The sequence below is a fragment of the Schizosaccharomyces japonicus genome (genome assembly GCF_000149845.2).
Source record: "Schizosaccharomyces japonicus yFS275 unplaced genomic scaffold supercont5.3, whole genome shotgun sequence".
Lineage (NCBI taxonomy): Eukaryota > Fungi > Ascomycota > Schizosaccharomycetes > Schizosaccharomycetales > Schizosaccharomycetaceae > Schizosaccharomyces > Schizosaccharomyces japonicus.
In genome coordinates, this window is record NW_011627862.1 from 1721886 (window position 1) to 1734188 (window position 12303).

Here is a 12303-nt window from a genome sequence, read left to right on the forward strand (position 1 = left end):
GCCCGAGATGCAGAAAAAGTAAATGTGAATTCCACATAAATATAATAAATTTCATAGCAGACATCTCTAGAGAACGGGTGGACGTGCGCGCATGCGTTGACATTCCTTTATAGCTGTGTGTAAAGCAACCACACAATTGCCCGCCTCTTGTTCGGTTGTTGGTAAGGGTACACGCTTTATTATCTCGTTTCTGCATACCACTTCAATCATTCCTGGTTTAACGACATCTCTGCGTATCTCGTTGATTCGACAAATTACGTGGAAGGTCCACGAACCAGGATCCAGAAGTAGTACATGCTCGAGTGTAAAGAATAGTAACTCCTTTCTTGGCAAAACAGCATGGTAAAGATAATGGTCGCTTGCATATGCACCCCTTTCACACACCCTTAATAGATGCTGGCCATAAGCATCACGTCTAGAGTAGGACTTCACCAAACCGAGGTAATCGATATAACGAGTATAACGAACAGGACGTACCTCCCCATCATCTAGCTTGGCTGTGTCACGGACAGCGCCGAAAGCATTGCTTGCAAGATCTAAGAATCCCACTACTGGTTTAGATCCAAGGTTGACGATGTTACCTCCCAAACGTTTGAAGAAGCGTGACGGTGTTACGTCTTTACGAGGGGCTTGTACATCGTCCAAGTTCACCTTGCGCTGAGAACGTTTATCAGATTTCTTCTGCGTGTAAACACTGATGTTCTTTGACAAATTGCCAGTCCATTTAGAGACGCTGTCCGTAAATCCAGAAACTGCTTTACGAACGACACGATCACCATTGTAAAGTGTGTCAGCGTCACTAATAGTGGAGGCAAAGGTATTGAAAAGGCCAAGTGGATTGCCAAAGGCATCTGAATAACCCAGCATTTTCGGAAATTTAGAAACCATTTGTTGCTTGTAATATGTCTGAACCCGGTTGCCAAGTTCACCCGCTGAAACCCGAGCATTTTGAAGTTCCATAGCGTTCAATACTAAAGGTGCATTGCTTATATTTCCTAAGAATCGAGAAAACAAGGTGATCAGGACTTCAGAAGTAGTCTTTGAAGAGCCAATGTAATTGTCCTCTTCATTGCTGGCTGTAGCAAATGAGACACTTAGTTTGAATGTGCAAAAGTCCAAAACTTCGATGAACAAATTGCTGGGTTCGACCGTATCATTAAAGTTTTGACTAGGAAGCGATGTCTCAAATGAACCTGTGTCAATTGCAGTCGAATTATTTGCTGGGGAAGCAGCAAGAAATCGAGAGAACGCTGCTAAGAAGGCCTCCTCCAAAGAAAGCGTACACTCTCGCATATAAATGCCGGCATGGCGAATGTAAGTAACACCGTACGATGGACTTTTGAGTATGGACAATTGAAGATTTAAGAAATCCGAACTTTCACCGTTATCTGGTACGGTAACCGGTTTAGGGGCCAAGATTACAGGAAATCTAGCACCGTTCATTTGATTGTCCACTTGAAGCCAGCCTAAAGAAACGACGGTGTCGCAAACATTCACTGAGCTGCTAATTAAGAGTGAAAAGTCACGAAGAGTAAAATAAGCAAGCTCCTCGTAGTAAGGATTTATTAACGATATTCCCACACCAAAAAGCTTTACAGACAATGCAAAACTATTACCGTTTGAACTTTTATTTGTAACGGATGTGTGTTCTTCACCGGGACGACTTTTTCGTGATCGTTCATCAAATGCAGGAACTTGGGTATTAAGAGGCTTTCTGTTAGTAATTAAAAGAGTTGGTGTAATGCCATGCATTTCGACTCTAAAGCGCAAATTATCATTAGGAAGCTTCCATGTTGTAAGATCTCCAATAGCCGAAAGGTCAACATCGATAAAGTCTCTATCCAACGAGAAGCGTAGCCGTTTCTTTTTGACAATTGGATAGTCCCATGCATAACCAACTGATTCATGAGAATTCAGCCTATTAATCGTACTGCTCAGTCCAGACCCAGCAGGTATTGTTTGATTAAAGGACAATGAATAAGGCGTATCGTTTCGTAAGGTAAAAGGCCAAGAACCGCTTTCGTCATCCAAGGAAATCAATATTGTTGCTTTATCTAACTCAGCGGTTACCCGAAACGAGTCGATAGTTACCCTCACCACATGGCACTTTCATATGCGTGCACCCAAGTTCTTGTATGGAGAAGCTTGAAGACCAATCATTAGAATAGCCTTGGAAGGAGAGAACCAAATTGTGGATTTCCCCGTGAAAGTATAAATATGGTCTCACTTCACCGTGCTCTAAAACCAACATATCCTTATAAGCAAACTCTCGAATTCGAACAATACGGCCAAGGTTATTCTTGAACAAAAAGCGGGGTGAAATAGATACCGATTTCGAGATACAAAACTTGCCAGTACATTCTTCAATAAATAAACCAAGTAAACAGAATTGTTGAGTTTTATAATTTGGAAGAACAACCTCGATGGCTCGGTTGGCCACATCAAGACTAAAGTATTCACTTCGCGAGAAATTGGCAACGCGTAGTCTAGCGCGATTGTTGCGACTCTTTTACGAAAAGAGAAAAAGCATGGCTTAGGTGAACCACTCCTTGTTGGATTAACAACGACTTCACTAACGCCGGATCCAGAAGCGATTGTGACAGGGAAGGTTAAAGTATTATAAATGATGTAAGGAGAGAAAATATTCACTTTGTAAATGTACTCTGTTCCTGGAACGGTCTCATAATTCAATTCCACACATAACGAACTGTTTTCTTTTTCGCTTCTCAACAAGAAGTAACGATCTAACTCGTTTGCGTAGTCCGGGGGGGAGTGTATAACAGGATACTCAATTGGGACAAGTCCTATCTCAGGTATTTCCAAAGAAAGAATTAGTCTTTTCCTTATGTCAATGAGGTAAACGGGCAATTCCAAACCGGTTTTAAGGTCCGCAGCAAACGAGATACTATGTTCACTCATAGTCTCTAATACCTTTATTTTACAATTATATGGAAGCAAATTTTGAATCACCAGGGGAGGAATGATGTTAAGTTGCAAGAATGGATAAGTCATTCGTGAAGAGTATTTTAAAGAGACAGATTTCTTGCATGTAATAAGAATCTGTATTTGTCACCACTTGTTTCTGACACACAAGTAAACATGGAAAGAGGTGTCTCCAAAAACTCCATCCAGTTAACTGGTTTGTGACACCAGACGTATCCTCGATTCGCAGACGGACGTAAACGGAACTGATACACATTGGCTAAGTCAAGAGGAAGTGCGAGATAACTGTTTGCTTCAATGGTGTATATATCAGAACGCTTATGCCCTTTCGATGAATGGAACACAAGCTCAAAAGGTGTCGATGTATGGTTACGAATAATGTACGGAGATGAGATGGTGATCCTCTTCACGCTATTCTCCAGTAATTGTACATTTACCATCAAAAAAGTCTCTGTTTCTAACTGAGGTTTAAGTTCAAATAGAAAAGTACCTTCACGATGAACTGAAACCTCCCGAACAGGGAACCAGACTTCTTTAAATGATATTGTTAGGCGTACATCGGATTCCTTCTCATCAAGCTTAGTAGAACCCTGCTCACGCTTATGCTTTTCAAATCGCCAGGGGATGGATTTTCCATTTTGAACAACCACTTTGTCTTCGCCGTCGGTGCTTCTCGACAATTCCACGTCAAATCCAGTAAGATTTAATATCTCATAAGGGTAACCTTCCGATCTTTTGATCACCGACTTATTCTTATTCTCTTCATAAAACTTCTTGACATAACGGACACTCTCAAGCAGTTTGGATGTCACAGAAACTTCGGCGACATCATCAGAAACAGCATTAAGAACAAAATCACCGTCGTTTTTTCGAAGAGTAAGAAGAATATTCCAATGTTCAAGGAACGGTTCCCAATGAGATTTCGCAAAATTAAATACTCTGCAATCAAATCCTAACAGGACCTTAAATCTCGGACTTGTTGACCAATTTTTCAAGGATAAGTTAAATGGATCCACAGAAAAACTAGCAATGGGTAAATTATGTGAGTCGCTAATGAGTAAGAGCTGAGAACCACCAGAAGTAAACGTTAACTCTTCAGATCTTGCCCTTAAACCCGAAAAAGATGATGCTTCTGTTCCATGAGTCAAAACTTCCTTCAACTTTTCTTCTTCTAATTCCTTTACATCGCTTGAACTTATAATACCATTTTGTTGCAGCAATTCTGTTGCTGAATAGAAGAGTCTTTTGAGCAAAACAATATCATAAACAGACAGTCGTAAAGTTAAGGGATCAATATCCAAAGAACCGTTTGTCGTACTACCAATTTCCATTCCAAAACACAAGGAAAAGTCATCAACGAGTGTTATGCCATCACTTTTCAGATTATTCAATTGAGACATTGAAAGGCCTATGTTTTTTACAATAACAGAATAAGAATTCTGCTTTATGAGAGTGGTATGTTCAACATTCAATAGTAAAACCTGAGAATTTTTATCAGAGATGTCAGAGAGTAGCAAGACGTTAGTATCCAAGATGTCGAAATTGTAATGCATCGTCAGGCCATCTTGTTTCGGATTCTCAGCTGGTGTTTTCCTTGAAGTATTAACAATTTCAGGATTACCATCATTTGCGGAACTGTACTCAGGCGGAATTTGAAGATACTTATAAAGTGCAATAAAGTAATCCAACGAAAGAATGTACCGTGTCTTTTCCAAAGAAGCACTGAGAACACCAACGTGAGAACCATTTTCAAGGGAAAAACGAGCATCAAAGTGACTACTGGATTCTTCTTCAATGAGGACAATATCAGCCAACTCGGATGTAGGATCTCTAATATCTTGGATACGGATGGATGACAGAGACAGAAAGGCATCCGTTCCCTTTGTATCCTCATAGAGTGATTTTAATGAAACATTGTCAAAAGTAATGTCCGTTAAAGGAGTTAAGTCGTTAGGCTTGAATCCACCTCTAAACAGCTTAATTCCAATGGAATCTGCAAGGAAGCTAAAAAATACTTCAATACTGGTCGATAAAGTTAGGTGTTCTATAGTATTCTTTAAGGTCTCTGGGTTGTAGGTTTCATTGTAAAGAGCTTTGGAGAGACTTTCCGCATCAATATTTGAGCGGAAAGAGTCAAATAGAGTCAAAAATTGTGTACTCGTCGACAAAAACTTAAGAAGAATGACATACTGGAATTCGGATACTGAAACACAGAACTTATTAAGGTTTGACAGCACAGAGATTCGATAAAAATTCTTCTTTCCCTGATCATACTGGTCAACCTTCAATTGCACGCGGAAATTAAGGTCGTTAAGAACAGTTTGATGATTGGTGACTTGATTATTAACATCAACATAGGTGTGAGCGGACATTGAATCAAAAACAAGTTCCAAGGACAGGGAAGGCAACCAGGAAGAAGTTTTGATGCTCAAATTACCGGGAGATAATTCTAATATAGCATTACAGTCATCACGTAATGGTACAGGCAACAGCATTACGGGCTTTTCGACATCAAGAGAAAGGTTAAATATAGTTCCTTGCTCAACTTGATAAGACCCATTGGCTGCTAAATAACGAGCGGAATCAATAACAGCTTTTGTCTGGATTATATCTGAGAATATAAGAAGCAGACGCTTAATTGATTCTTCATCATAGAGCACTGAGCAAGTTCCGCTCTGAAGCGTAAAATCGCAAGTTGGGACATAAGAATTTGCAGCAGACGCAAAGCGATATTCACAGGTTAAGTCGACTAGAGAATCACCGTTTGTCTTTAGTAATGACAAATGGTCTGTGAGTCCCTTCTTGTGTGAGACAACATTCATGTCTTGTAAATGCAAAATTACTCCCATGGAACCAGTTTTTGAATTAAACTGCATTTTGGCATCACTTAGGTTAAATTCAACAGGAGCGGACATGTAGTCATCCATGATTGAAAATGAAATAGACTTAAAGTGAGTATTAAGATTTGTAATGGATTGAATGTCCGAATCATTAATAATTGTCTCCTTCGTCTCATCATCATCTGTAGAAAAGACAGCAAAGTATTCTGCCATTGAAAAAAGTGGAAGCTTCGCCAATTTCAATACACCTCTTTCACAAGAGAATGTATACGTATTTACGTTCTGATTACCGTTATCAACGCCATGTTGAAAATTGGCAGTAAACTCGATCGGCCATTCATTTTCTTCTGACGTCCCAGAGCAATCCAATATCTTTGGAGTTCCTTGACCTACAGTTTCGGTCGCTCTATCCAAGATCCCTATCCTCTGAACGAGAAGCTGGAAAAACATTTGTTCATCAGTTTTCTTTAAACTCATCCGACCAGTGCCGACATTAATTTCAATCATAGGAATAAAGCTTTTATCTTGAATCTCCTTTTGTAGCACCAAGCTGAGTGCCGATGCTTGGAATGACAATTCCAACAAAGGACCCTGTTCGAAATCACGGTCATCATCTTCTGGCTGAAAATAAAAGGAAGATGACTGATCGTCATCCGTCACCGAACTTGCATCCTCAAAGTGTTCCGTAGATGCAGTCATACAGTCTTGTATGCGCATCAGGGAGCGGTACTGAGAATCAGACATGAACAGATTGAGCTTCTCAAGTTCACCCTCAAAAACGTATCTAGGGAGATCTTTTGAAAATACACTAAGCGCCTTTACATTAAAATGCGTAGTAATATTCTCAATAAGCGCATATTTTTTCTTCAGATTCACATCGGAAGTTTTAAGAATATCAGAAGGACCCAGCAGTAATTGAGCGTTCTCGACCGAAAGTTTGTAACATTCGTAGAAGAGCTCTGTTGGTAATTCATTCGGGTCCTCCTGTTCCTCTTGAGCATAATTAGGCGTTGATGAATTAATCGTCAACTTGCCAGCATCGATGCAAAGAAGATTCGTAACCTGACTACCTTCAGTCTCTGGAAGATATATAACCGGAGCGTGCAGATTAAGGTCCAAAATAAACTTTCGGCGATCTTGTAAATACCTGCGTAGGGCTTGCGTTGTCTGTGTTGTTATACCATTTACAGCATTTCCGGCATACTTCATGAACGCTCGTACTTGCTTTTGTGTTTCTGAGGGCTGCGAGAAGAATTTTTGAACTTGAGCAGCGGTAGCATAATCATAGTAAAATTCAAGGGCCTGTAAGCCCATGGAGAGTGAATCCGTTGGAGAGGAATCATTGAAAGCTACACTCATGTTCATCTTCAAAAGAGGTTGTGGTTCGATTGAATTGGCAGCTTTTTGGTCTCTCAAGAACAATAGCTTCCGTTTGTCATTAAGAACAAGCAAATCGCCGAGTTGGATGTCGCCTTCATATGCTAATGGCGTATACTCATGTTGAGATTCGAGATTTACGAAACGTACAGACAAGATATCGACATCGTTGACCCTCTCAAATAAGGAAAACTTTCCCGCCTTAAGCGCAATCTTCACTTTGCACTTTGCACGAGATGAGCTTTCCTCGTTATCGGTCTCACGGATAGTTTGTTCATCAAAACCAATGGCATCTACAATTCGCTGCTTCTCCGCGAGATCAATTTCCTCAGTTGCTGTGTCGGACTTGAGGGAATTCCAAAGCCACGATGTCCACCCCTGTTGAGTTTCAGCTGGTTTTGGTTTTGGCTTAATACCCTCCCGCTTGATCTTTTGGTACACAAGTGTGCGGAAAAGTTTTATATCTGACACAGAAAAGAAAAGTTCGAGCTCGTCAATGGCAGCAGATTCCTCGGGTGTAAGACTTTCCAAAAATCGTTTTTCAAATAGTTCTAGATACGATCGTCTCCGTTCACAGAAAGCCTTTATAGCCGGCCAAGTTGCCGCTTTCCGACGTTGACGCACGAGACGTAGCTCATGCAGAAATGCATATCGCAACCAGACCGTAGGATTATCGGAGTACGACTGTTGCGGTCTTTCTGCGGCATGTTTGCGAGCAATTAGGAAAAGGGAGACGTCATTCCAAGTCTCTAATAATTCTGAATATTGTTGGTCATAAAGCGTAAGGTTTAAGGCATCAAAAATGAGATCAACGGTTGTTTTGGGAGCTTCAGACGTCGGATCCTTGTTCAGAACCAACCGAGCAGTACCATTCACTGGCGATACGATATATTCAATACCATTTGTTTTGGTTTCATTAAGATAAACACTGTAGTCATCAACATGTGTGTTCGAGTTCACAGAGAACTCGTTGTAGTATATACAAAAAGATTCAAGTGAGCAGAGTTTGTGAATGATATTCAGATCCTGTTCAATAAAAATAGGTACCCAGTTATCATTACAGGAAACAACGGAGAACTGACTGATGCAGATACCAAAAGCGAAACCTTTTGGGAGCTTCGCTCGAGCTCCATCATTCTCGTAGCGTATATGAATATCTTCGATAGTCACTTGAATGTTATTTACCATTCGAGTTAATAAAGATTCGGTCATTGACTGAGCCTTCGGATCATTTTGTTCGGAATTGGAGCTTAACCGTGAAGCTTCCCAATATTCTAGTTCATTTCGTTTGTGTTCTAGTAATACGTTGCTGTCTTCTAGTTCTGGTTCACGTTTCTAGCAGGTGTGTTAATACTCTTGCAAGAAGAAGTAAATTTAAATAGGTTTCATACGGCGATAGTTGTGTTGGACGAGCCCAGCGCTTGTATACCTGAGATGTGAATCTCAACGGGCTTATTTCTTAAGTTCGACCATGGAATGGTCACGTCAAGTTTTCTGACAATTCCATACTGAACGCCAATGGGAAGACCAAAACGTCGAAGGGCCTGAAACAGTCAGTCAATGTGTTTAGAAGTGTTTAAAAAAAGACTTATCACGAACATTAGGTTTGAGAGTTAAATCACGAAGCGTAATACTTCCATTCCACACGCCGACATTCAGTTGCTTAGCATCAAAATCCTCAATGTATTCACCTAGAAACCGATTCAAAAAACCTTTGTACTACGTTAGTATTTCCAACGATAATAATGTACTTACTAGCCAGTAATCCCTCCAACATTGGCTTGAATTAGTGTGTGGTTCTTGGTAAAAGTATATTGGCTATGAGAGGGACCATGTATTATGAACCTACGTCATGTTTTGAGCTTAAGCAAAATAAGCGGGGAGGTGGGGGCAGCGGTAACTAAAAGCCGCGGTACTAGTAATAGCAGCAGGTAGTAGGAAGTAGCGGTAAAATGATGTGGATTGCTACGTTTTAGTTAGTAAAGTTGTATTAGTATAGCAAGGGTGCAAATAGAAAATTAAAGTACAGTGTTAGAGGTGTTGCTTTCTGTCATAGCGGGGTTGTCGTCGCAAGGTTTTGGTTCTATAGCTGTTGCTTCAGTTGCCGATGAGAAATTAGTTGGGATATTTTGCTGCTCCATCTGCTGTGGATCCGTTTTAAGTTGTTCTATTTCTTGTTGTGTCACATTCTTCGGTTCTAGTTCATCCTGCGCCGCATTCTCATGCTGCTCTAATTCTTGTTTGTTTGCCGCCTCTTGTTCCGCTTTCTCTTGATCTAAATAAGCCTTAAAAAACTCGAGCAAGAAAAGGTTTTCATGTTCTGTCTGTGTTTTCAAAAGCTATTGTGTGAGTTATGCGAGTGATTCTTGTCGGTCATTGGCATACCTTTTGAAAGAGTGTTACACGCCCCTTGGTTGGCTTTGCCGGACCCGGTTTGTTACGACCGGAGGCATTAGTTGTGCCTTTGACATGAGCAAATGGACATTTGTCCTTTTTGTAACAGTGACCACGGGCGTAATACCGACATACTGATGTTGAGGTCTGAGCTGTTCGAGATGCAGGTTCACTAGACGAAGCAGCTACTGCTGCTGTCTCGCCGTCAACGGTCGTATCTTCGTTGTTGGCTGCGTCTTTTTGTTGTTCCTCCTAATGTCGTTAGAACTATAATCCTATTTTTTGGAGCAGCGAAGAACACTGTCATGTGCGCGTGTCTCTCTCTTTTTCTTATATGTTGGAACAAACCTTCTCCTTTATTTTTGCAGCAGTCGGCCAGTTTCGTTTCCGTTCAGCAATCCATGCTTCAATATCAGCCGGCGTTTCGAGACGGATATTACGGCGTTTTAGATACTCTATTCCGTTGGAGACTTCGTGTGTTTCCGTGGGATTGCGATTCTTAAATCTGCGCTGTCTTTTAGCGGTAGGCTCCTGTGTTTGCTCGGAGCGGCTTGCTTCACTGCTTGGTTAACAGAAATGTCTCAATTTTATTAGACGTACACTTCTGCTGCCGACGGCGGTTTTCCAAAGATGTAGCCGCCAGAAGACATTCCTGTATGATGATACTTCTCGCAACACACAAAAAGCAAGGTGTTAAACGTGTTCTTTTCACAAGATTAACTGTCTGTCCAAACAAGTGAACAGAAAATTATGGAGGAACAAATTGCACTGTTGTCGTTTTACTGCACACTCGGAAAGAAAAAAGTACTAGGATTAAGAGGTCACGTAAAACAGAGAAAAATTGAAGAACAGAAGTCTATTATGTATTTTTCAACAACACAAACATGTATTGAAAATTTTATGTTTACGTTGGATTGGTAAAAACTAATATTAACTACTCTAAGAGGCACATGAAAAAAATTTCTTCATTGTTTGCGGCGCTTCGACTATCTTTACTGCATTGCAAGAATTATCTGCAATTGCATTCATCCTCGTCCGTACAGCCTCTTCGTCCGCAGCACTTCTTCATAATGTCATTTTTCAGGAGAGTCGTGTTTAGGTTACGCGTGCTAAATACTTACACGCTACACGGACCAAATTCGCGAAACACCAAAAAGTGCCCAAAAGTAACATTTCTTGTTAAGGGACCCATTAGAAACGGTCCTCAAGGACTACTATATTGTTACTAAAAAAGGAGAATTGTCTTCTTTTCTCAGTAATTGGCCTGAGGCAAGACTTTTCCCGTTGAGCAATGGATTCTGTCACGGCGGACATGAATTCGCCAAATGGGGCGGTCCCTCCGTGGAATAATCAAGGAACTAATAATGACAAAGTGCATAGACGAAAAACTAGTGGCCCTAATCAATCATCTCTTGGGTTTTTTCTATCAAATCGCGACAAGAGTTTCCGATGCTCCAATTTACATCAAAGTTTTTCAGCTAGCTCTTCGGAAGCTTCTCCATCTACTACATCAGTCACTCCAAACTTTTCTCTAGGCTCTGGACTGCTCATAAATAATACCTCATCCTTCGTCGACCCGGACGAAGACGATGATGATATGCCGTTGGCCAGTTCAACGAATCTTAGCGGAACAAACATACTCTCGACACCGAGAAAGACACACTGCATACCTCCGTGCACTACTCCAAACTCCTGTTTTGCTGCTTTCTCCCGGCAGCAGCGGTCTTCCTACAGTCCGTCCCCTACACGATTCCCTTTAAAGTCCATTCATTCCGTCCATCGTCGCAAGTCTTTACTCCCTAAACCAAAAACATTCCAGCGTGTTGCACGGGCATTGCAGGAAGAAGCAGCTCCGTTACAGACGGAAATGTTTCACGAAGCCGCCATCTCACGTCTCTTCCAAGAATCACAGTCTTCCTGCGATAATATTTTTGCTAATAAGCAACAAGAATCTTCTTTTACACTACATCGAAAACCACACGAAAATCTTTTTACTAATGACTTTTCATCGTCAGAAGCAATGTCTCAACGACAGTCAAGCAAACTAGCAGAACGAAGCAGCAATGACATTCCACTGCCACAGTACGAAAGTACCGATGTGCCGACTCCATGCTCGTCTATGGGTACACCTGTTCGTTCAACAGAGTCTTTTATAGACATTATCACCACTCCGTTGAGCAGTGTTTCTCGCACTCGCAAACGCGGTCTTGACGACAGCTACATAGATTCGTGCAAAAGGCGTGCCGTTTCTCCATCACTGTTGTCTTCAGCAAATCCCGCTTCCCTTCATAACTCCCCTCGCTTAAATTCCAATCTTGCACGACGAAGCAGCTCCATCCCAATTACCGACACACGCGAAGTCCTTATGAATCTAAAATTATAAAGGCATCTCTAAAAGGCTCTAAATGTTGTCACACACATTCGGTGCTTCTTCTGCCGTTGTGTACACACTACCTTGCGAATGACCACGATGCAATTTGCTCTCATTTTCTCATGCAATTTTTCGTCCTTCTTTTCTCTTTATCTTTCTTCCCCTTTTTTAATTTTGTAATATTTGCAATAACGCTAATCTTTTCGGAAAAAGACGGACATGTTTCATTTAACCATCTATCTGTATGTAAGTTTCATAGTGAACGTATAATTTCTTATTTATACGTAGAAAGAGTAAGAGAAGGGTTGTTCAATACCGGGGGAATGTTGTTATCAAACAAATGATTGTACATAGCTAATTGCTACATTTTCACGGCTC

At 41.0% G+C, this 12303-nt stretch overlaps 3 protein-coding genes across 3 annotated transcripts; 1 reads left to right on the forward strand and 2 right to left on the reverse strand.

Annotated features, from left to right (window-relative positions):
• Positions 1 to 66: 66 nt before the first annotated feature.
• SJAG_16459 (hypothetical protein) lies at positions 67 to 8973 on the reverse strand (the record flags this gene model as incomplete). Its single annotated transcript, XM_011050776.1, has 7 exons — positions 8916 to 8973; positions 8760 to 8872; positions 8552 to 8704; positions 3092 to 8495; positions 2650 to 2679; positions 2250 to 2447; positions 67 to 1898 (listed from the first exon to the last, which is right to left on the reverse strand). The coding sequence occupies exons 1-7, from the start codon at positions 8935 to 8937 to the stop codon at positions 67 to 69; spliced, it is 7752 nt and encodes a 2583-aa protein (XP_011049078.1). The 5' UTR covers positions 8938 to 8973.
• Positions 8974 to 9117: 144 nt separating this feature from the next.
• Positions 9118 to 10479, reverse strand: SJAG_05679 (ribosome assembly protein). The gene is made up of 4 exons (XM_011050746.1): positions 10155 to 10479; positions 9903 to 10113; positions 9546 to 9806; positions 9118 to 9499 (listed from the first exon to the last, which is right to left on the reverse strand). The coding sequence occupies exons 1-4, from the start codon at positions 10202 to 10204 to the stop codon at positions 9179 to 9181; spliced, it is 843 nt and encodes a 280-aa protein (XP_011049048.1). The 5' UTR covers positions 10205 to 10479; the 3' UTR covers positions 9118 to 9178.
• A 213-nt stretch (positions 10480 to 10692) lies between these two features.
• Positions 10693 to 12230, forward strand: SJAG_01486 (hypothetical protein). The gene has a single exon (XM_002172702.2). The coding sequence runs from the start codon at positions 10846 to 10848 to the stop codon at positions 11935 to 11937; it is 1092 nt and encodes a 363-aa protein (XP_002172738.1). The 5' UTR covers positions 10693 to 10845; the 3' UTR covers positions 11938 to 12230.
• The last annotated feature ends 73 nt before the right edge of the window (positions 12231 to 12303 follow it).

What these genes read in the sequence shown, in the direction of transcription:
- SJAG_05679 (XM_011050746.1), bottom strand. Translation starts at nt 10,204, where the DNA reads ATGTCTTCTGGCGGCTACATCTTTGGAAAACCGCCGTCGGCAGCAGAA. An exon ending in CCGCCGTCGGCAGCAGAAGT is followed by an intron (nt 10,114 to 10,154) that starts GTACGTCTAATA and finishes TTAACCAAGCAG; the next exon opens with TGAAGCAAGCCGCTCCGAGC. An exon ending in CTGCAAAAATAAAGGAGAAG is followed by an intron (nt 9,807 to 9,902) that starts GTTTGTTCCAAC and finishes TAACGACATTAG; the next exon opens with GAGGAACAACAAAAAGACGC.
- SJAG_01486 (XM_002172702.2), top strand. Translation starts at nt 10,846, where the DNA reads ATGGATTCTGTCACGGCGGACATGAATTCGCCAAATGGGGCGGTCCCT.